This window comes from Lissotriton vulgaris, chromosome 2_2, assembly GCF_964263255.1.
Source record: "Lissotriton vulgaris chromosome 2_2, aLisVul1.2, whole genome shotgun sequence".
Classification (NCBI taxonomy): Eukaryota; Metazoa; Chordata; class Amphibia; order Caudata; family Salamandridae; genus Lissotriton; species Lissotriton vulgaris.
The window spans coordinates 192,438,981-192,462,476 of record NC_141688.1 but is presented as its reverse complement, the minus strand read 5'-3'; the positions used below and the strand labels follow the sequence as shown (position 1 = coordinate 192,462,476).

General features: G+C 45.2%; 1 protein-coding gene across 10 annotated transcripts in view; it reads left to right on the top strand.

Annotated features, from left to right (window-relative positions):
* Positions 1-23,496, top strand: part of NAV2 (neuron navigator 2) — a 669,134-nt gene that overhangs the window by 439,929 nt on the left and 205,709 nt on the right. For all 10 annotated transcript variants that reach the window (XM_086959512.1, XM_086959519.1, XM_086959517.1 and 7 more), the window contains one exon: positions 9,897-10,019. In XM_086959512.1, coding sequence (XP_086815638.1) covers positions 9,897-10,019 — 123 coding nt within the window. The remainder of the gene's footprint in view (positions 1-9,896; positions 10,020-23,496) is intronic.

The window sequence follows — 23,496 nt, the reverse complement described above, 5'->3', positions numbered from 1 at the left end:
ATGTGCCGTAGCACCTTTACCCCTGCCGGTACCCTAGTACCTCTACCCCTATCTATATGCTAGTAACTCTACTCCTCTACAGCTATCTCCATCCACACCTCTACCCTGAGGAAGCTCCTGCCTGTACCCTAGTACTGATACCTGTAGCCATATACTGTACAGCTACCGTCTCCACCTGTACCTCTACCCCAGCATTACCCTTGCCTGTACATTAGTACTCGTACCGGTTCCTGTATCCTAGTACCTCAGCATCTACCATCTCCACCTGTACCACTACCCTGAGGATCCCCTGCCTGTACCCTAGTACTGCTACCTGTACCTATATCCCAGTACCTCTACTTCTCTCCAGCTATCTCCACCCATACCGCAAGTCTACACAGACATTCCTCCTGTCCGAAAAGTAGTATTATACCCGTACCTATATCTCAGTACCTCTACTCCTCTACAGCCACCCTCTCCAACTGTACCTCTACGAGGAGGAAGCCTTCCTGTACCCTAGTACTTATACCCCTACCTATATACCAGTACCTATATTCCAGTACGTCTACTCCTCTACAGCTTTTATCTCCATTCATACCTCTACCCCGATGAAGCCCCTGACAGTACCCGAATACTTATACCCGTACCTATATCCGAGTACCTCTACTCTTCTGCAGCTACCTTCTCTACCCGTACCTTTACACAGACTTACCCATGCCTATACCCTAGTATTCATACCTGTTCCTATATGCTAGTACCTCATCTCCTCTTCAGTTACAATCTCCATCCATTCCTCTACTCTGACATTACCCCTGCCTTTATCCTAGTACCTCTGTCCGTGCCTATATTCCTAGTACTTCTACTCTGCTACAAGTACCATCTCCACCTGCACCTATACCCTTATGAACCTCCTGCCGGTACCCTCGTACTTATATCCGTACCTATATCCTAGCACCTCTACTCCTCTACAGCTACTATCTTAATCTACCCCTCTACCCTGAGGAAGCCCTACCTGTACCCCAGTACTTCAACCCATACTTTACAGCTACCTTCTCCATCAATACCTCTAACCTGGGGAAGCTCCGCCCTCGAGCCTAGTATTTCTACCCCGACCTATAGCCTAGTGCCACTGAAGCATTGTGTTTTGACCAATAAGTTCAAAATACACAATGTATCTCTATTTTCTGGTATTGGTCCTATGGAAAGCTTGGTTGTATTGTTGGACATGCTGGCCCCTGTTTTATTGGTTGACTTATCAGCTTCAGCAAATATTTGGGTCTAGCCACACCCCTGACTCACATGGCCCACGCAGTTCAGTCCTGGATTATTTTGTGACCTCTGACCTTGAGGGGTGGTCAGTTTCTCTGCATAACCTATCAGGTATTGTACGAATGCCCTGCAGCACTTACCCCTACCACCGCCTTCAGAGAACCTCCACCCTACTGGCTCTCCGGCCACTCTCTGCAGGACTTCGACAAGGGCCACGTTACACAAAACTGCGCCTTCTCTCTCCTCTCCTTCTGGAACAGCCTCCCCCAGTATCCAAAACAGCTCAACCTCAGGGGCCCAGCAAGACAGGCTGTTCAGCCTCTTACTCTGCCCATTTGCTTTCTTTCTCTCTTGTCCTCCCATCTATTTTCTTGTTTCTCACGCTCATATTACAAACGCCCCTCCCCCCCAATATTACAAACGCCCTCCCACCCAGCCTCCCCACCTGTCCATGGATTTCTCCCAGCGGACCAAACTCTTGTTTAAGGTCGCACTGTATAAATTCCAATATAAATTAAATGAAATTGTGCATTTCTACTGGTCAGACTCATCCTTCGGAAAGGGGATACATGTGCAATCCAGGGCTTTAAGTGGTCCGGGTCTCCCGGGTGCTGAGCACCGACAGTTTTTTAAAGGGCGCCTCGATACGGGTCACTATCGGGCTCTGTTTTGTGCCCTGGCTGTCTGTTTTTTGTGACAGCAGGCACATCGATGTGCGCGTGCTCACACTGCTCTAGTGGGGAAGTGACGGCATGGCGTCATGGCAGGTGAGCATTGTAGGGGAAGGGAAATCCTTTAAAGAGACATAATCTCTCTGGATTTCTCTTCTCTTTTTGAAACTCAGGAGCAGCAACATTGTCGTGGTGTCACCGGGGCTTTAACCCCTTGGCCGCGATTTCACGGCAGTGCGGCAGTTCCGCGAAATGGGCGGGGCCGCGCCGGCCGTTGGACGTTCGCAGCACCAGCGAGGTAATGCTCGCGACGGCCAACAGCAGCAGGGAAGGGGTTAAGTGGAAGCTTTTGCAATATGCACAAGCCGTAGTTGCTGCTTATTTGCACTGGCGTAACGAAACTTGAGGGGGCCTCCCTGCAACGCACGTAGAGGGGCCCCCTCCGGGCTCAATCATGAGCTCTTCAGCCAGAGTGCTGTGCTGAGGGGGCCCCCTGGAGCTTGGGGCACCCCAGGGCCTGGGTTACGCCCCTGCATATTTGTCGTATGCAACTAACAACCATTGACAAAGCCAATAGTCCTGACTTGTTGTAGGTATGATGTTACTTGTGTCATATTTCTGGATGCAATGACAGAAACAGCAAAATACAAGTCGGGTGGCACACTAAGCTAATCACAGATTTTTAGCTCACGTGTTTTAAGCCACGTCCTAATTACATTGGCCACGCCCCTTTGAGAGACCCCCCCCCCCCCCCCCCCCCCTCTTCTAGTTTTTTCATGCCACTTGAACGCCTGGTGCAATCCTTTGGCCATCAATAATAAAAAGCAATAATTACAAATAAAATAATAAGAGAAGTGCCCCTGCTCTGATCTCCATCCTTGGTTGTTGCAGGCCTTGGCACGCCCCCAGTGTTACATCCACCCCCCCACAAGACGAGCCCCTTAGGTGTGGCGTCACCACGTCACCTGCCGCCTCGTCACGTGGCCTTGGAATGTGTGGCCACGTTCCGACGTCACGCTCGCGCGCCTCCTCTGCGTGGACATGTCTGGTGCATAGTTAAGTGTGGAATGCACACGCTCGGTCCCGGACTCCCACTCGCGGCCAAAATATTTCACCGTCTATTGTTGACACATGTTCCGTCTGCAGCGCGCCATTCGGCTGTCATCGCGTTCTGTTGTGGGTTTTCGGATGGCTTCTGGCATTCGAGTTTTACTGACAGTTCTTGGTAAATCGCACCCAGGGGTGTGATAATGCCTCGTAGCAGACCCCGGAGAGAGAGAGCAGCTCGTTCCTTCTTGACCTCTGAGCGCGCTTCCTTTCTTCCACAGAGAGGCGTCGAGCGTTTCAGATGTGGGCCACTGCTTTTCAAATTTAGGGCTCCCTTTTAAAGCCTCCATAACACTCACCTGCTTGCCTCACTCAATGATGACCCGTAGCATGGGCGCACCCATCTTAGAAATAACAATACAAGCCATCAGGCAGATAGATAGCTCAGCGAGCTGACCATGGTTGACCGGTTCTCACGGAAATCTACAGAAGTGCAAAGTCTTGCACCACCATTCACCTATTGCTACCGTAACACTACCTAGTTTGTTATCTACTAAACTACTTTGTGTGTAGTGTAATGTGAAACAAGCAGCTACGTACAACATGCACTGCCATTTTTCGTATAAGAAAATAAACACATATACAAATGAGTAAACACTTGCTACCGACTAATGCTGTCTTTTGGAGGTCATGAGTTTGAACCCTGGCAGCACTGATTCAGCCTTTCATCCTTCTGAGGACTGTCGATTGAGACATTTGGTTACAGTAACATTTTGCTGTCAACTCAAAATTCCATAAGGAACCCGCAGAGTAACTAATAGCATCTGGCTAATGTAAACTACGCATGTTCGAGCGCTCGATCATTTATCCTCCATCGCCCTTAGCCGGAGCGATCCATGGCAGTGTAAGTGACCACTCTGGTCACTCAGGCATGACACCAAAAAACTCCCTACACACATCTTGTTGCAAATACAGCACCAACTCATCTTGTCACTTCTCCACAGTGTGGTGTGCTTCTCTTCGCTAACGTGCGTCATCGCCTCACCAGGGGTGGGAAGAGACATGCAAATGAAGGAACTTTATAATCTGTTATTATAGCACTTAGAATTTGGCAGAAGTTGGGTATTAACATCAAGGTATTATTAAGTCAAATGTGTTCAGACTCCTCCATCTCTAGCTGTGTTTGTAATAAGCACAATGTTGTAGCAGCCACTGAACAGCAAGTAGGTTGTACGCTCTCTGTTTTTTCACACTGGGAGACCTCGTACCCATCTGTAACCGGGCATCACTCTATACAGGGCCCTGCACTCCTTTAGCAGAATGTATTGATTGTTTTTTTGTATTTATTGAAAGCAAGTCTGGCATCTTAATTAAGAAGGAGGCATTTGTATGTGGAAACAGGCGGTTGTTGCACCTGACAAACATAGAAGGGTTGAGTTGGCTCTGTCATAAATTTTTCTCCCAGGCCTCACTCACAAAGACTTCTGACAAGCCTGTCAATGGTGACATGAGACTTTCAAGGCATGTATCAGAGACCTGGGGAGCTCTATAGCGCCTAGACATCCAGATACACCCCTCAAGGGCGGACTGCTGAACCACTGACAACTCATAAGGGACAACTGACATTAAGCAGGCTGCAAAGTGAAGCCTAGAAGTTCAGGGGGCTATAGTGGTTTCTGAAGGGCAAGCCAATCTAGAAGTGAAAACAGAGAAGGGACTCCACGTCACCCATTCTGTAAAAAGAAAACAATTGAAAGCTGTAACTTATTATAGTCAATACACAATTTATCACAGGCTCTGTTTCTATGTTCAGCTAAAAGAAATCTAACCTAGGAACCTGGCCAAGGTGCAAAGGGGAACTAGAAGAGGGACTATTCTTAATCACTTCGAGCAGAGATGCTTCAGAAATAGCTCCAAACAATCACACTGTGTTGAGGCAGCTTTAAAGCTGGTTTCTTTCTTGCAAAAAGTAGGTTTGGGAATTACCTCGGTTTTCATGATATTCCTTTTATTTAGAATTTTATTTTGAAAGAAGGGTAAGGTGACCAGATTTTAAAAACTAAAAATCGGGACTTTTCGCAGACATAGAAGAAGAACTACAATTATACTTCGAGGCGTAGAATAACCGTGCTCTTCGACATAGAAATGCAGAAGATGCAATAAGAAAATACATTTAAATACAAGTTTTAAACCCAGTATAATACCTGTTAATTAAATTGCTTTCTTATAACAAGTGCTAACTAGCCCTACTTTGGAACACATAATGTACCTCCCATTGTCTTCAGTTAACCCTCTCCAAAAAAGGACATGGGGCAAATTTACTGAAATCTGCCATGACAGCTGGTGAAAAACCCGGACATCTGGTCAGCCTAAGAAAAGAATGCACATTTCTTCCTTAATCCTTCTGAGGGAAGTTTGTCACTTAGGTTTGCTACTGGCCACTGAAGTTCATCAATAATTGTATTTGGTTCTTTAGCAAAACCCTTTAATTATAATACACTTTATTCCCCCCTTTAATATGGACCCTGTACTTTTCAGCATTTATGGGTAAGAGTTTCTTAGGTCAGGACTACTAAACCTACATTGGCTCTCAAACTGATGGGTTTCTAATTTCAATGTGGCTAACTCGGGTGAAAACCAAGGATGTTTCTTTCTGGGGATTTCATCTTTATTTCCTGCAAATTAGATGGTTTTGTCTAGATGTATCTTGTAAGGATTGATTTAATGAAGATGTCCTTTTATTTGAGTAGGTTCTTTAGGTAAAAGACTTATCTGAACTGACTGAGGATAATCCAACTATAAATGTATATCCCCTAAAATTGTAAAATTGTTTTAAATAACACAATCCCTATTGCTCAGCTAACCTAGCTAAATTAGTTGTGGAGATAAGAGATAAGTCAGTTATCAGTAAATAATGGTTATCAATATTTTCGATTTTGCACAATAATGCTGAAAGTCTAATATTATCAAACAAATTAAATTGTTAATCTTTTAGACTCTTGGAGTCTGGGCAATAACATTCTTTCTCCCCCGATTTATCTGTGTGACCCATGAGTAAAATCTTCGAATTGGCAGGGACTAGTTCATTTAAAAGTATTCAGAATGAGGATTAACGCAGACTTTATTTAAAAATAGCAAAACTAGATGGTATAATTCAAGGAGGTTGTAATTTTCCTGTCTATACACTAATGTAATCCGTGTTACGCAAAACATTGCACTAAATTCAAAATGAGCGTCTTTAATCTAACTTCCAAAATTGTGTCATCAGGATTATTCATATCTGCCAATGCTACCACTTGAGCAGCTGAATGGCTAAGATGAGACATTCCTCAAAGTGGCTGGAGTGGGGTATCTTCGCAGTATTACTGGGCACATCAAGACACAGATGGGCTTGCCATTGGCGTGTCTTAAGCACATCCATGCTATGTCCCCATTTAAATAGGCTGGTCAGCACATGGCAAGTTGTGTCTAAACTGCTAACTAGAGCCCCAGTAGACTTTGCAAGATGGCGGCAAAGAAAATAATAGAAAGACTAAAGATAGGCCCTAGGGATCCTTAACTAAAGAAGAGGTAAGCGGTCCATGTGTAACTCAGAATTTCCCAAATAGGTGAATAATAAAAGCACAACTATGCTAATGGGAACAGTACTTGTAGAATGCTCTATAAACTAAATGAAAACGATTCAAACATAATCTACACAATTATTCAAACATAATCTACACTATTAGATCACAGACTTGCAATGGGAGAATGTCTGACATGGTCACTTCCATCCCATCTGAAGAGGGTTGTGAACTCTCAGCCAGTGCCTGAGCATTCAACATTTGACTGAGGGGACACAGTGAGGTAAGTACTCACTTCGGATATTTATTTGTTACGGTACAGGTCATGAGTTTAACAACAGACAGGGCAACTCAGGTGTTCATCCTTCCAAAGCCAGAAAATTGACTAATACATTTATTCTCTCGTAACACCTGTTACTTACAGAACTGTGTATGGTCAAACCCGAGGTACCTACACAGTGGCGGTTGGCACGGATCAGTGGTGTGAGGTGGGGTAGGGGTACAGACCACAGGCAGGAGGTGTAAATTAAAAATAAAAATAATTGAACTTACCTTCACGCTGTATCCCCTCTGGCTGCGCATCTCCTCTGCTGCCTTGAACTAGGCACCAGAAGCACCCAGGCTGAAGCTCCCCTGAGCAAATCACAATACTGCATTGCAGCGTTGTGATTGGTCTGAGCGCCAAACCATTACAGCCTGGGTGGAGAACATGCTAAGTGCGCATGAATCTTTGGCCGGTCCCAGAGGGCCGACCAAACATTCACGCGCACTTTAGGGAGTGCGAACCACTCCTCCCCTCCCCTGCTCTGTCAGAAGAGCAGCCCCCCACCCGCATGGCAAAGATGCAGCGCCTGCAATTGGAAAAACTAAAATGCTAATAACTTTCAGTTATCATTTTATTTTTCCATCCGCTGCTGAAAAGCAGTGGGGCGACGCTCCTCGGCCTTAGCGGAAGAGCCGCCACTGGATATGCAGCAATATAAAAGCACGCGATTATTCGTTATCATTGCCACTAACCGGAGAGGCCAGCTCTGCCTGCTGCAGGATGCCTTGGTATTTTATGTTTCCACCCTGTGCTGCTCATGCATTCTAGTATTTGAACCCAAAGAGAAGAGGCGGCGTTAAGGAGCCTCCCCTATGTTACTGCTCTTCAGCTACGAAAGACCAAGTGGTAACTGGTCTCTTGCAGCCACGCGAACCAGGAACCCAACCTCAACAAACAACTCCTTATGTGGCTCTACACTGCAGTGATTTGTACAGTTCAAGGTATATAACACAAACTTGCTTCTGTACACTGAGAAATATCACAGCACGTAGAAGACCAACATAATTCTGATTGCACCCTCTGAAAATACAATGGCGGGAAAAAGCAGGTTTTACCTTCTAATGGGGAGGGGTCTTCAGCTGCCCCTGTATCAATTGTGAGGGTAGATCAGACCTTGGCAGTCTGAACTGAGAAACCTTTCCCTCAACACTGGATTTCCTGAGATGGGGTACAGGCACGAAAAATCACCCTGCTGAGTACAGGGTTCCTTGACTGATACAGAGACTGTGCTTTTGCGTAGAAAGTTATGGTAAGTAATCCGGTGGAGTCTGTACCTTAAACTGATCCCTTTGTCTCACACTGGAAGCCAAAGAAGGGAGGGTAGAGCGACGAGATGGACTCCGAGGGTCTCACCACTGCACCCGCGAGCCTTTGTAGGCAATGTCACTGTTGTGCAGCCTGATCTCACGAGATTAGGAAAAACAAAAAGGAAAGCTCGGCCATTCGCTGAAATGTAAAGCCCAACCACAGCAACTCCCAGATCCTTACATACGTCATTGGTGAATCTGCGACTGCCCCCCCCTGTAAATCTGCGATTTGTAAATAAACACGGTTATGTAAACTTCTAAACTCTGTAAACAAAAGTCTTTATGTACATATAAACTTGTAAAATAAATACATTATTGTTGTCCACCCCTGAAATCTGCCACGTGTAAAAATATCACGCCTTTAGTCCGTCTCATGCAGACGCCTTCATGTGGCCTCTCAGATCGCCCCTGTGTAAACCTATTTATATGAACTTGTGAAATCTGCCTCGTGTCATGTGGTTACCTGTCCACGTGCGCACCTTCCATTACTGTAAACGAGCGGAAATTATTTTAGGTAATCCCCTCTGTATTCATTTATGAAATCTACCTCATGTTAACAAACTCCTTTGTGCAAACCTCTAAAATCTGCTATGCATAAACTCTCCACGTAAAAAAGCTAAAACTGCCCCATGTGTAACCCGTGACATAAAGCTACCTCATGCGTCATGTAATCTTGCCGCTTTAGGTAAGTTTTTAATCCTGCACTTTGCATGCAAAGTTCTTTCATGCAGACCAGTGAAATTTATGTTAGCCTCTTAGTGTTAACCCCTGAAATCTGAAACATTTTAATAAACCTTTACATAAACACCGGTCTCACAGTTGAATACTGTTTGACAATGCCAGCCAGTCTCCAGGTGGTAGGCATTAAAGCTTGCTACTTGTTTTTTTTTTACTTGAAATGGAAATAAACAAATTTGATCCATGAATATCACTTTCGTAATTCACTTTATTTCACACAATTTATGTACGCCACCTGACAATTTAAGAAAAACATGAAGATCTGCCTCGTACAGATCCTTTGAGAAACCTCTGACATTGCTTCAAGTAAACTGCTTTATGTAAACCTCTTAAGTTTCTTTGTCGGGTTCCCGGTAATCACACAAATGCAAGCAGGTCGTATTTCCAATATAGAGTTGAGCCTGTGAGAAACCATTCATTTTCTCCCACTACAGGTCAATTGAAGATTAGGAATGTTACACACACCTCTCTGTGTGTGTGAGAGCCTAGAACTTTGCTTTGAAGTTTCTTCAAGATTTCACCAACAAAAGTGCTCCTGTGTCAGCAGAAAAGGATTGGTTTTTAGCGCCTGGATGCCTTCGGGCATTTCTTTGCGCTCTATAAATCCACTTTCATTTCACTCAAGAGAGAGACCTGTTAATATTTTACGTATAATAGTTGTGCTTGGAGAATTTCAGAATCCTGTTCTCCTATGCGAGTCATTGGACACCTGTTCATTGCATATATCTCTTGTATATGATAGCACTTGTCGACACATTTACCTATTCATCCATCCATCCATCCTTCCAAATAGAACTTCGACTGAGGCAGGCGGAGAGTTCAGGTGAGATTCGAGCAGTTGTTGCATTTGTAGAAGTGATTCCTTAATTTGGTTCGTAAACTAGTGAGTGTTGAGGTCACATTTTATCCACTGGTGCACATCGGCTGATACAAGCGCAGTATTGGTGTTCCTGATTTAGAGTGCTCTGACACGTGTTTCTCTTTGTTTCCCCGATAGGTATATGACCGATGGAGGTTTGGGCCTTTACACTCGAAGATTGAACCGCCTGCCGGATGGAATGGCTGCCATGAGAGAGACGTTACAGCGCAATGCCTCCATTGGCCAAGGAGATGCGGACAGGTAGTCTTTGCACTTAACAGAATACCAGCTTTGTATGTGTGTTTGGTAGAACATTTCAGACCAGAGTTTTGCAACCTGTTGAAAAAAATCTTGGTGCACATATGGCAAATGTTCACAAGGCAGTTTACTCTATAAGCCAGAGCTTCTGGCCAAAACATCTGCTGGTTTAAACCATCTAGAAATCGTTACTCAGAGCATAAATGTTTGTAACAAGTACTGAAATCTCACGTCTCAAAATGTAGGGATTATGTTTATGCACACCAGCAGCAAAACGTAGCAATTACTTTTCTCACCTACTTTCTAGGAAAGTAGGGGCACCAGGATTGTCTCTAGAGTTCTGGTGGCCTGAGGTAGACTTGGTGAGGTACAGTACAAGCAGCAGGAGTGTCTCTAGATGTCTGGTGGTCCGAGTGAGAGGGAGCCATGGTGAGAGTACAGTAGGGCAGCAGGAGTGTCTGTAGAAATCTGCTGGTATGAATGAGAGGTATCCATGTTGAGGGTACAGTAGGGCAGTATTTATTTGGAGTGTCTTTAGATGTCTGGTGGCCTGGGTGAGAGGGAGAATTGGTGAGTGTGCAGTAGGGGTGCAGGAGTGTTTGTAGATGTCTTACAGCCTGGGTGGGAGGGAGCCAAGGTGAGGGTGCAGGTGGAGCACATGATTGTCTGTAGATGTCTGGTGGCCTGGGTGGGAGGTAGCCATGGTGAGGGTGCAGAAGGAGCACATGAGTGTCTGTAGATGTCTGTGGTATGGGTGAGAGGGAGCCATGGTGAGGGTGCAGAAGGAGCACATGAGGGTCTGTAGATGTCTGTGGTATGGGTGAGAGGGAGCCATGGTGAGGGGCAATTAGGGGCAGTAAGATTCTTGTACAGTGATTCAGGCAGGATCACAGGAAGACCAAGGTCTGGAAGTTGAAGGTGTGTCATACTCAAAGACAGATGACATACGGGTTCCTAAGAGAGTGTAGGAGGATAGGCCAGGCTTCTGGATAGACTGAACCAATGCACACACTTAGTAAACATGCATCGCTGGTTCTGGTAATTTGCGGTTCGCGGCACAGGGAGTGTGATACTGTATAGTGGCTAGAAAGTGACAACTGCATTGGGATCTCTGTTTTGCTGGCGACTGATTGTTTTTCAATAAATCCTGCAAGCTGAGAGTTGGAAAGGCTCTTCTTGCTGTTATCTGATCACAGTGAAATCTGGAGCTGTGCTGAAAGGTCCATCTCTTTCATTGAACATGTGATTGCACGGCAGCTGTGGTCAGGCGGGCGTCACATTGCCACATCTGGAATGCGAGCGCCGCTGCAGGGCCTCATACACTTGGCATTAGATGTGTCTCTGATTGGCTTTGAGCCTTTTTGAGCATGTGGGGTGACGCGCTTGTCATGTGGAAGGTAGATGAGGCGAATTGGCTTCCAAAGATGTAGTCTCCGAGCTCAAAAATTCATAAATTGATCCAAAAACAAATGCAACTATCATTTTATTGGACCGCCCAATGGTTGCATGCTGTTATGGGGCCCTAAATTGGCCCTGTGTGTCCCATGATGTTAGAGGCCGAGACATACACTATAGAGGCCGAGACATACACTATCAGGAACATGGATTGTAACTTCCTCCCGGACATGACCTCCCCATCATGCCACATGGGTCTGCTCCTTTCAGTTAGTTTGTTTCTGATAACGACAAATGACCTCGCTGCCTCGCCGTAGAAGACGTCGGCGCCTCCATTCCATTGAGCATTCAAAATGCGTTTGACATTCTTCTCTGTGGCTTTTTGTACCCGGCTTCACACCAGTCGATGTATCCTAGATGTATGCGCTGTTAGCTCCACTCTGAAACAAGCAACAGCGAGTTCGGATTCACTCCTGGACACCATTTTTGGAAACCCTCTTGACCCCAAACCTGCGTGGTACACCTTTCTTAAATATGCCATACCGGTACTTGGAGCAGCGATTCACCGAACTGCACACTGTCTGTGACAGGTCCTCTCTATTCCCCATAACAATATATATATATATATATATATATATATATATATATATATATATATATATATATATATATATATATATATATATATATATATATATATATATATATATATATATATATATATATATATATTTTTTTTTTTAATGTGAAAAAGAAAAAAGGTTTCCATTTATACAGTAAAATGTAACAAAAGAGAAATGCACACCGAGTCGTAAGAAACGCCAATTGTTAGTATACAATATAGCAAGTGTCATGTGTGTGTGTGTGTATATATATATATATATATATATATATATATATATATATATATATATATATATATATATATATTTGTGTGTGTGTGATCGTTAGTAACATGCTTTTCCATCCTGACATACTTAAGGAAGAGCTTGACATGCTTCTTTCTATGATGAAATTCTCAATAAAATCGAATCATTGGTTCAATGTGAAGCTCCCTCAATTCGTTCAAGGTTGTCTTAAATCCGTGGCTTGCACGAGGAGGATTCAGTCTAGTGAAGCATACGCTTATCCTGTCAGTACCGTTCATACAGTGTCATGCGAGTGAGGTGGATGTAATGTATTCAGCCGGATGTTACAGGCTGAATCATGTCCTTTAAAACTAGGGCTTCACCTGGGAAAGCTTTTACTGTTGCAGACATTGAGGAGCAAGTTTCACTGCTCGTGAAAGATGGAAAGGAGCAAACAGGATCTGCTGTAAACTGAAGTTTGAAGTGGAGCAAAAATGAAGCAAAGTGTTCTTGTGGTGTTTTTTTCACTTCGCCTGCGTAAAGGAAATGGTGATAATGCATTTCTAGTATTTACCAGATGTAAAAGATGAGTCTGAGGCAAAAGACAGTTTGCTCCATCCATCACTAGACAAGCAGCAACTATGGTGCAAACTTGACTTGCTCTGTTGTGCATACCTCCTAAGGGCCTCTGACAGGGCCGCCGGTCTTGTTGTCCTTCACCCCCCCATGCGTCTGTATTTTCACTGTAAGAGTCGTCGGCGTGTGGCTCTGTCTCTGGCGTGGACATGTGTTTCCCGGATTGTCACTCCATTGAACGATGACTTGTTGGTTTAGCCCAGTGACCTCTGCACGCGGCTGGGGCAGGACGGTGGCCTGTTTGTTCAGTTGTCCTGTGGCTCCGGCCCGGGGCAGTGTACTGCGGGATAATCACTTAGACAGGTGGGGGCTGTGTCGTTAAGTTTCATGTGTGTGTCCAGTCCAGCAGTTTCCCCGAATCCCCCTTCACCAAGGAGCAGGCGGCCATTTTGTGTTATCACACACAGTGTTCAGGGAGGCTCGAGAGACAGACAGGTGCGTTCTAAAATTAAACATTGTGGCACGACGGGAGGCACGGTTGGTTTACAGGGTGATGGGGTGCGGCCTCTAGGCGCTGCACCTTAAAATGTGGGGCTTGACTATTAGTGGGAAAGCCGTTGCTAAGATTTTGAATGATTGATTGGGGGACCGCCCCTTCAAAATACAAATTCATTTTAATTTCATTTTAGAGCCCTTTTTCTAAAATCTGCCCTCTGGGAAGATTTTGAGAAAGGTGCTCAGATTGGTAAGGTGTGCTAAAGGCACTTTGATGTTTTTTATTTTTTGTTTTAAAGATACAGATTTTTGTACTTAGATAACAGCAAAGGCCGCAGAGAAGGTGGAGCTGAACCTATGTACTGTTTGTTAAGTCCGACTGGGCTGCAGAAAACGCTGCGATAACATGCTGTTTGTGGACTGTTTGCTAGATTGATGCTTTATAACTAGTTTACATAAAAGATTTACATCTGGCAAACCTCTGAGTGGTCAACTGTCATAATAGCGTATTATTGACAATTAAATTGCGACTTGTACCTCAGCGCTTCTGTTAGGTCGGTACTGACTGTGGCGCGCGCGCCCACCTTGGATTGGCGCCTCTTGCATACATAAAGATGCCTTTATCCCTTTTACTGTTACACTTTATCGTTTGCGAGATAGTTCATGGGGTTAAATGTCTTGTATGGATCTGTGGATTCTATTATGTAGAAGTATAGTAGACATTGAGATACAGCAAGAAATAATGGAATGACTGAATCATTCAGAACTACTGGTGGGACCATTCCATTCCATCATTTTCAGCTCCTCTTTGTCCTTGCAGACAGGGCAAACCAGTCTCCACACCAACACAACTAATCTGAACTGCAAGGCCTGCCCTGTCTGAGCCTGTTACCCTCTGAGACATATGTGGGCTTTGGGAAGTTTGAGCAGCGAGGTGCAACTTGAGTCCATAAGACACAGAGAGCTCGGTATCAGTGCTTAATTTGAGCCGGGGTTGCAGGTGGGCTACCCCTTCAACCTTTTTTAGTGACTGGGCCTTTTTTCTTTTTAAATCCTAAGACTTAGCCCAGAACAAGAGAGAGAGAGAAAGACAGCAAAGAGGGAAAGAAGGAGGATCAGAAATGTGGGAAAACAGTGAAAAGGGAAGAAAGCAGAGATTAAATAATTTCTGCAGGATAAGGGTGAAAATAGGGCGTGCTGGTGGAGGAAAGAGGAGCAGGTGAAATCAGGACTCAACAACCGTGGTATTCCACAACCTTGACATTCAGCAGCGACGCCGGCAGGTTTATGCAAAAAATATGGCCAACTGCACTTATTCTGTTACAAATTAAGCCCAAGACCCACGATTGCGCAAAACCAAGCCACTCACCATGATCCACTGAGAAGTATAAAACATTGGTGTATAATATTGTACAGAAATTAATATATTTTGTTTCTTAATATATCCCGCCACACCGTAATCCCACTGTTCCCTGAGTCCATTGGGTTCGAGTTGAAGGCTGGAGAGATAGCTCCATTGGGTAAGGTGTGCGCTGCATGGGTCTGTTTGTGGGAACTCTTAAGGACGGAGATGTGGGTGGCATGAGTTTTGGATAGTGACTGTGGGCTATTAGTAGTGATTGTCGGCGAGTTGGAGTGCAGGTGGGAAGCAAGAGGGTGTGGATGAATGGTGAGCAGCTCTGGGGAGCCCCCACCCACCGTGCCCGAGGGGTGGAGACCCTTAGAATAGTTTACCATCTGGTGCTACACAGCCTTTGCCTTAAAGTAGGTGTGTGGGTGGTAGTGTGCGTACTGTGTGTTGGGTTCAGGTTAATGGTGGTGCTGGGGAGTTGGTGAAGGGTAGTATGTGGTTACAGGTGAGTGGTGGTAGTATGTGGCTAGAGGTGAGTGGTGATAGTATGTGGCTACAGGTAAGTGGTGGAAGTATGTGGCTACAGGTGAGTGGTGGTAGTATGTGGCTACAGGTGAGTGGTGGAAGTATGTGGCTACATGTGAGTGGTGGCAGTATGTGGCTACAGGTGAGTGGTGGCAGTATATGGCTACAGGTGAGTGGTGGAAGTATGTGGCTACATGTGAGTGGTGGCAGTATGTGGCTACAGGTGAGTGGTGGCAGTATGTGGCTACAGGTGAGTGGTGGTAGAATGTGGCTACAGGTGAATGGTAGTAGTATGTGGCGCCAGGTGAGTGGTGGCAGTATGTGGCTACAGGTGAGTGGTGGCAGTATGTGGCTACAGGTGAGTGGGGGCAGTATGTGGCTACAGGTGAGTGGTGGTTTTGAGTGATAAAGTATGGATTACTGGATGAGTAGTGTTGTTGGTGTAGAATGGTTGAGGTATAAACACTTCACGGTGAAGCGGAATGAACTAAGATCACACAGTGAGTCCCACAGAGCCCTAGGGTGGACCACGCAGGGCGGGTTAGAATCTCTGAGCACCTGCAGCGTTCAATTGTTATGGAAATACCATGCAAATGTCTCCTGCGCACACATCAGTCGCCCTTTGTTTACCTGCTGTAACAGCTCTCACGCCCCACGCCTCAGGAGAGGTGCCTTCCAGTTGTAATCACATGCCTCTCTTTATAAAGTACTGCACTGGCTGTTGGGGGATTTGTGGGAACTCATGTTCTCTCCTAGAGGGAGATGTAATATAGTTGTACACTGCCTTCTTTGGAACCGCGATTCTAATCCTAGCTCCTGCACTTGGTAGACCATCGTGTGATTCTCAGCACAGCTCTTAACCTCGCTCTGCCATCTGTAAATGTGTATAAAATGGTAGGCAAATGTGCATTTGCAAAGTGTAGTAACCATGGTGTAACTGAAAGGAGTAAGGTGTACATCTCCGGTTGAAGTTCCCGGTCTTGTATAGTCTTTTAGCGCCTCATAAATGTATAGCACTCCATTTGCTTCCTTGCTAGGTTTTATGCTGTATAAATATCTATATAAGTATGTGTCTTTGTAGGAAACGTTTCTGAAAGACAAACGCAGAACTAATGCGATCTGTTTATAAGTTGTGCCTGATTTTTTATGTGGATTTCTGGGGGGTATTCTGTGCTCTGCCTCTCAGCCCTCCACTAGCCAGACAGAAATGTACACTTTGCGGCTGACTTAGAGTTTTGCAGACACGTCACTCTGCCACAAAGATGATGAAAACCTGCCTGTGTTATGACAACTGCCATGGGATATAATGCACTTGTAATAAGGTGAATGGATATCCGTTACGGAGTAATCCGTCCACAAAGCTGGAGATTAGGCCATTTGTTTCCCAGTAGTGTTACACCCGTGTATATTTCTACGGAGGGGAATACTTGTGTGTACTTGTGACTGTCATGTTCTTGTTTACCCTCTAGGTGGCGCTTTTACATCAACTCTGGTCAGGTGATAACCATCTCTTCCTGAGGTGTTATGGTTTGAAACAAAGGAACAGCCAAAAGTATGTCTTTCCGTGAAGCCTCTATTACACTAGGTGTGTTTCAGAAGCATGAAGATTAGAAGGTGGAACACGTGTTCCGTGTCTCTTCGAAAACATACCAGAGGAAGGGAAGTCTTCACTCCCACAGTGCACCCATGCGGCGCCTTTCCCTACTTCTTTAGCGCCTTTCCCTACTTCTTTAGAACCGTTACTTGTACCTTGGTAATCAGCAAGGCACAAGTCCTAAAAAAAGAAGTGGGGTGGGACTGTAGTGAAGTTAGGCGGTGTGCAAGGGGCATGGTGGCGTGTGACATCACAGCACGTGACATCACGGTATGTGAAATTGCACATGGCATCACAGCCCATGACCTCACAGGAGTAGACATCACAAGAAGTGACATCAGATTTTAAGAACTCACACATATGTTTAGCAGGTCTGTCATGAGTACATTAGAACATTACAATTTTTAACAAATTATAATTTTCATCAGGGTTGTGCCAAAAAGTGTTGCAACCTTGATGCGAAATCTGTGCCTCAACTTATACATTTATGTTATTTTAACTCCGCCAGGAAGAAACTGGCAACAATGAGCAGTGCAGTAGTAAATCTGTTCTGTTAATTAGTTTTAAAGTCTGCATTTTAAAATATCTTATTCTGTGAAGGCCCCTACTGCAGAGATCTTTGTTTGCCCACTAAATTTCAGGGAATAATAATGGTAAGATAACACTGGAGGTTAATGCATTTACTGGAGAGATCTGTGTTTTGTCTAGTCGCAGTTTTGAATCAAGGCAGCCTAGAGAGTTAATATGTCTCCTGAAGCACATCATGTAACATGCAGATGACAGATTTTTATTAAGTGGCCTCCTGCTTTTAACACAGAGATCCTTTTGTTACTTGCAGTTCATAATTTGTAATCCTTCTAATACAGCATAGTGAGCTCATCCTGCACTTTGTAAACCACACGGTCTTATGTAACACATCGTGTACATTGATTTACACACCTTGCTGTGAAGCGCTCCAACACCCTGCATTGGGATGAGTAGTGCAATGAAAGAAATAAAACAAAAGATTGATATTTAAATTGTTATTTGTGTAAATACTGGGGTCGGCCACCACATCTGGCATTCTGATAAATCATGCATCTCGCTTATACAGATGGACTGAACAAAGTCAAAACCAAAACCATACCTCTCTTAAATACTTGTGAAGTAATAACAAGCTGTGAGCCTGTGTTTCACCATACTTTTCCTTTGCATCTAGGTGTGAGGCTCCAGATAACTCCCAACCAGCATACTCTTACAAAGGAAGGCATGATAGCCCCTTAAATTCACCCTTTATTTATGGTGCAGCTAGAATTTAAAAAAACAAAGTCCCTGCCACCTACACGCCTGCAGGTTGTTGCTTGGAATGATAGCTGACAACAAGCAGGCCTGCTGAACGTGTCCTGGTGTCTGAAAATCACATTTGGAGGAGTTCAGCATAATTCAGTTGGTCCCAACTTCTTGGCAGGGTGGACGGCGTTTACCCATTGAAAAAAAGTGTGTAGACGCCGTCTACCCGCATGTACCCTCGACTTGTGCCCTGGCAAACAGAATATTGAAGGTCTTTACTCTAAACATCAACCTAGACCGATTAGCTTTGTCAGCGCATCTTCTGCCGCTGTTTATTTCCTTGCGGGCTGTGCGGTTTGCCCCACAACCTGCACCTGCCACCACAGTGGAAAGATCTGGATCTTTGTCACGGACCTCGTGGACAACTTTCCATTTACACGCAGCACGTGGGCGTCAGATACCTGTGGGCCTCAGTCGTGATGCACGATAGCGTTTCAAATGTTTGTATATGACGGGTGTAACCCAAGAGCTGCGCGTGACTCTATGTCAGTTACCTTATGCTGCAATACAGATTGTGCTACATCATACAGAAAGCGAAGGGCATTAAAACAATGTGTAGTGACATTGAGTACAGGGACGGACTGGGAACACAAACCAGCCCTGGCAATTCAGTTGGACGGCCTGGGGGAGAGGGGTGCTAGTGAGAAATACTAATGCTGCTTTTGTTACAGGGAGCCGATATTGCAGCACTGATGCAAAACCAGCCCCCAGTAAAAAAAAAAAACAGCCTCACCACTCAAAAAAACAGCCCAACCCTTCATGCCCACCAGGGAAACACCCAGTGGCCACTATGGCCAGTCCGGCCCTGATTGAGCAGACTTCCCCTTCTGATTTGAGGTCTCGAACAGAGATTGGGAGGCATTGCTCTTCGTTTATACAATTTAAAATTCTCAGAAAGAAGTTTCCATGTTTCTACAGGTTTCTTTGGAATTGGGTAGCAGGTCGGGTCCCCGTTTCTCTCGGGCTTTAAAAGAGCAAGGAAGGAGCTCTGTGTGTCTACTTTCGAACTGGGGTAACCTGGTTCTGGTGCTGGAGTCGGCACAACCTCCTGTGATTTGGGCAAATCACTTAGTTTTCTTCGTGCCTAAAAATACAAAAAGTGAATCTGGCCTTGTGTGCTGTAATCTGGTGCTCATGTAAAGCGCTATATGGTATCTAGCTCTGCCTCTCAGTAATTGGTTGTTTTGTTATGAACAAGAAAGAAACGCCCACTGGTCGGCCCCTTCGAAGAATATGGTCTCCACGGTGCTTGCCCAGACAAAATTCTGGCTGCTACACAAAATCTATTGGACCCCGACTCGCCTAGCGGCCATGGGTCTGAGGGAACACGACTGATGCTGGAACTGTGACATAGAACAAGGGGATCTGGCACACCTCATCTTCCACTGCACAAAGGTCAAAAAATGTTGGAACACGTTTTTTTCCTTTATAAACAAAGCCTTAGGGTGTACTATTAAAGAAGAGTTTTCCTCACTCACCACCGCATTCATAACATCGGATCTAGACTCGCAATACGACAGACGCCTGCTCAACCTCTTATTAACAGCAGCAACTAAAATAGTCCTCACCAATTTATTTATTTACTTATTTATTTTTGACATTTATAGAGCGCAGCAAATACCCGTAGGCGCCTCGGCGCTAAAAATCATCTGTCTCCTATATGTGGAAGGACACCTCCAAAGCCACCTTCAAGCGGTGGCTCAATTGGGTAACGTTCTTGAGGGTAGCCGACATCACAACCCTACGCAACACACCATGGAGAAACCCTAATAGGGGATTGTGGACTTCCCTGGATAGGTTCCTAGACCCGTATGATCCACCTTGAAGGTGTATGTCAATACCAGTGGCATAACCCAGCACCTCTCCTTTACTCAGAGCAGGACACCCCCAATCCCCCTTCCCCCTAGAATCCTCACTCTCTCCGCCCATCTTTACTTCCCACAGAGTAGACTATGAGACAGGTGCCTGATTAAGCCCATGGTGAACTGCAACCAGACCGACCCTTCGGACACCCCAGCACACAACGCCTCCGGGTATATGTTTTATGTTGTATGTTTGACAATAGTTTTAGCAGGGAGTTCAAGCCTTTGTAACCCATGCTACCAGCACCTAAGCCTAATGGAATGTCACCCTGTATGGACAACGCGAAATATCTAAAGTTAATTATTGTATATGATATTTTAAAAATACACAAAACATGGATTTCGCTTGTTTAACATTAGAAAAGTATGCTTTATTATTATTATTATCAAAGGCTTTTATAGCGCGCTCTATTACTAAAAAAATAGTATCCTGGCGCGTTGAAGGCTGAGCAGTATGGGAGAGGACAAATATCTGGAAACAAAAATAAAAAAAATTAGACTATAATATTGAAAAGGTGAGTTTTTAGTCCTTTCTTAAAAGCACTAAGAGTCGATGCAGTTTTTAAGTGGAGTGGAAGAGCATTCCAGGATTTTGCTGCTCTCACTGAGATTGATTGGCCGCCAAGTCTGCAATATTTGAATTTGGGAACGGACATTTGGCACAGGTTGGCCGATCGCAGGGGGCGATTAGGGACATACAAACAAAACCTTTTCCTCAGCTAGACAGGGCCAGTTTGATGGATAGCTCGGTAAGCAAGCACTAAAATTTTAAACAAAATCCTGTGGGCAACTGGAAGCCAGTGGAGAGCACATAGCAGAGGACGAGCACTGGAACGCCTAGGGACATTAAACAGGAGTCTGGCAGCGGCGTTCTGAATGACCTGAAGACGGTGAATCAGGTATGCCGGCAATCCACAGAACAGTCCATTCGCGTAATCCAGCCTAGAGAGTACTAAGGCACGAATGACAGTCTCTTTAGCTTCTTTCGGTAGGAAAGGGAAGAACCTGCGTAAAGTTTTTAGGGTAGAAAAACAGACCCCAGTGAGTTTCTTTAAGTGGTCCTCAAACTTAAGTTTCTTACCGAACCAAACCCCTAAGTTTTTCACCGGGCCAGATGTGGCTTTTGGTGGGGGTAGGTCAGCAGGCCAAAGACGCTCACTAAAGTCCTCAGGAAAAGAGCCATACAGCAGGATCTCGGATTTACTTTCATTACATTTTAGCTGGGCATGTGCTAACCATTCAAGTCAAGTCAAGTCAAGTCAAGTCATAAAATTTGTATAGCGCACTACATACCCGGAGGGTTTCAAGGCGCTTAGGAAGGGGAGGAGGATTATTTGTCAAATATCCACGTTTTAAGCTGCTTTCTGAACGCTAGGTGATTCTGGGTGAGGCGAAGGTAGGCATTGAAAAACAGAGGACAAACAAAGTTGGGCCGCCGACGTATCTAAATTATCTTTAGACCAGAAACAAAAGTTGTGTGTCGTCGGCATCTTTTCTGTGAGAATGGGCACTACTAGTTGGGCCAAGACATTGATGCTAAAACTTTAATCCATGGTTTGTGTGTGACGGATGGGTGGTTGTGGACAAAATTGTAGCCTTGGTCAGAACACAAGAGAAAATGGATAAATATAAAAACAGTTGAGCTCAGTGGTTTTACAGTAGGTCATTGGAGCTGCAGATTTGCCCTTTTTTTTGTCTTGCTTACCAGACAGCACAAGGCTGCTTGGGTGTGAAAGGCCTATTGTGAACTTACAGTGGGTCTGCAGCATGTCCATTGCTTACCATTGGTCTGCTTTATTGTTGCTCTCAGTTGCTTCGTTTTAATTGGTTGGCATTTGTTTCTCTTTTTGTGTCCCACCCCTGAGTAATAGCCGCTTTACCATCCATTTGCTTGGCTAACTTGTATCCTTTTAGTGCTCACTTTTAGGGAACTCTTTTTTTTTTAAACTCCTTGAGAGTGCATATGTCTTCCAGCTCTCTCCCTCGCGTGCTTTTACCCCACCACATCCCTTCCTCCTGCACACTATTCTCTCCCTCGTGTGCTTCCCCGCCACTCTGGCTCCATGTTGATTTTTTTTCCCTTGAAAGCGGGTTGTGGTGGTCTGGTCCCATAGCTAAGAATCACTTGGCTGTGCCCAAAAGTAACTGGACCATCAATGAGCTGTGGCACAGCTGCCAAAGCGCTGACTCCGGAGTGCAGGGCTCACGGTTCGATCCCCGGCAGCAGCTCCGCTCAGCATCATGTGACTCTGGGCCTTGAAACCTCAAGGGGTGATATGTTCACGCTTTATAAATATGAATTATTATTAATATTATCAACAAGAAGAGCTCAATCAGAACCCACAGCACAGATGGTGAGTGACGAGAGACCGCTCACTACGCCTGAGCGTTTTGAGGTTGGACGTGGCGCTACATATGAATGAGTAGACAGGCTACGATGGTGTGTACGGTCCTAACATGACCCCAGCATACAGTATTTTTTATAATGGGTAGGCCAGGAAGGAAATGAAGAGATCATCATGTTGATGTATAATATGCAGCTTCCATCACTGCCTTCAGACGGAAGTGGCAGTTTGGAAGCGGAAGTCAGTTACAGTCACTGCACTCAAGCAGACTCCCAGAGAAACAGCGTGCACACGTGCCACCACCAGAGGCTACTGAACCCATTGGCTTGGCGTGAGCTCGTGCACACAGCACTCGTGCAAGTCTGTGAAGGGGCCACAGAGCACTCGTGCACGACAAGGTTGTTCTGGTGCTTGTGCACTTGTCAGAATGGCTAGTACGCCCTCACGCAGCACTCACAAAGTCCTACACAGAAGACCACCATGGGGCCCTACCACCACCACAGACTTTTGTGAGCACCACCAGCACAACAGCTCACACAGGAGCAGGGCACATGCGGTCCCCTCTCATAGAATAGCTTCCATCACCCTTTGCCCACGCCGTCGCTGCCAATGCCATTACTTACACAACAACTAACCATCACACTGCTTAAAGTGTGACATTTCACACAGTTCGAAGCCCCCCAAAGCTAGAAGAATGGCTTTAGAGGCAGGTATTAGTTGTTTTAATGTCCATTGGCTTAACCTGTTTACAGCGGCGGACATTCCCGCCGCGATGCGGGCGTTCCACACAGTGGGCGTGGCTGCGTCGCCCGTTGCTCGTGCGCAGCACCCCAGATGTAGTGCTTGTGTCTGCCAACGGCGGACGCGAGCACGCAACAGGTTAATAAACAACTGTTGTTGTGGTCCTCTCTATGCTACACAAACAGCACCACTATGTGGTAGCTGTCAGAAGTTCTGGTGTTGTCAATTAAGTGCTGGGTGCCGAGCACTGGAAACCACTAGCTTAAATTAAGCACTGCAGTATGATTTATGTAAATCTAAGCACTAGTATCTGTGGTAGACTTATGTACCGTTCTTATGTGAATTTAGAGTTTATCTGTGTGTGTCTGTTATGCTATTCATATACTCTGAAGTCCTTATGTAATGTAATTGGTTCTATT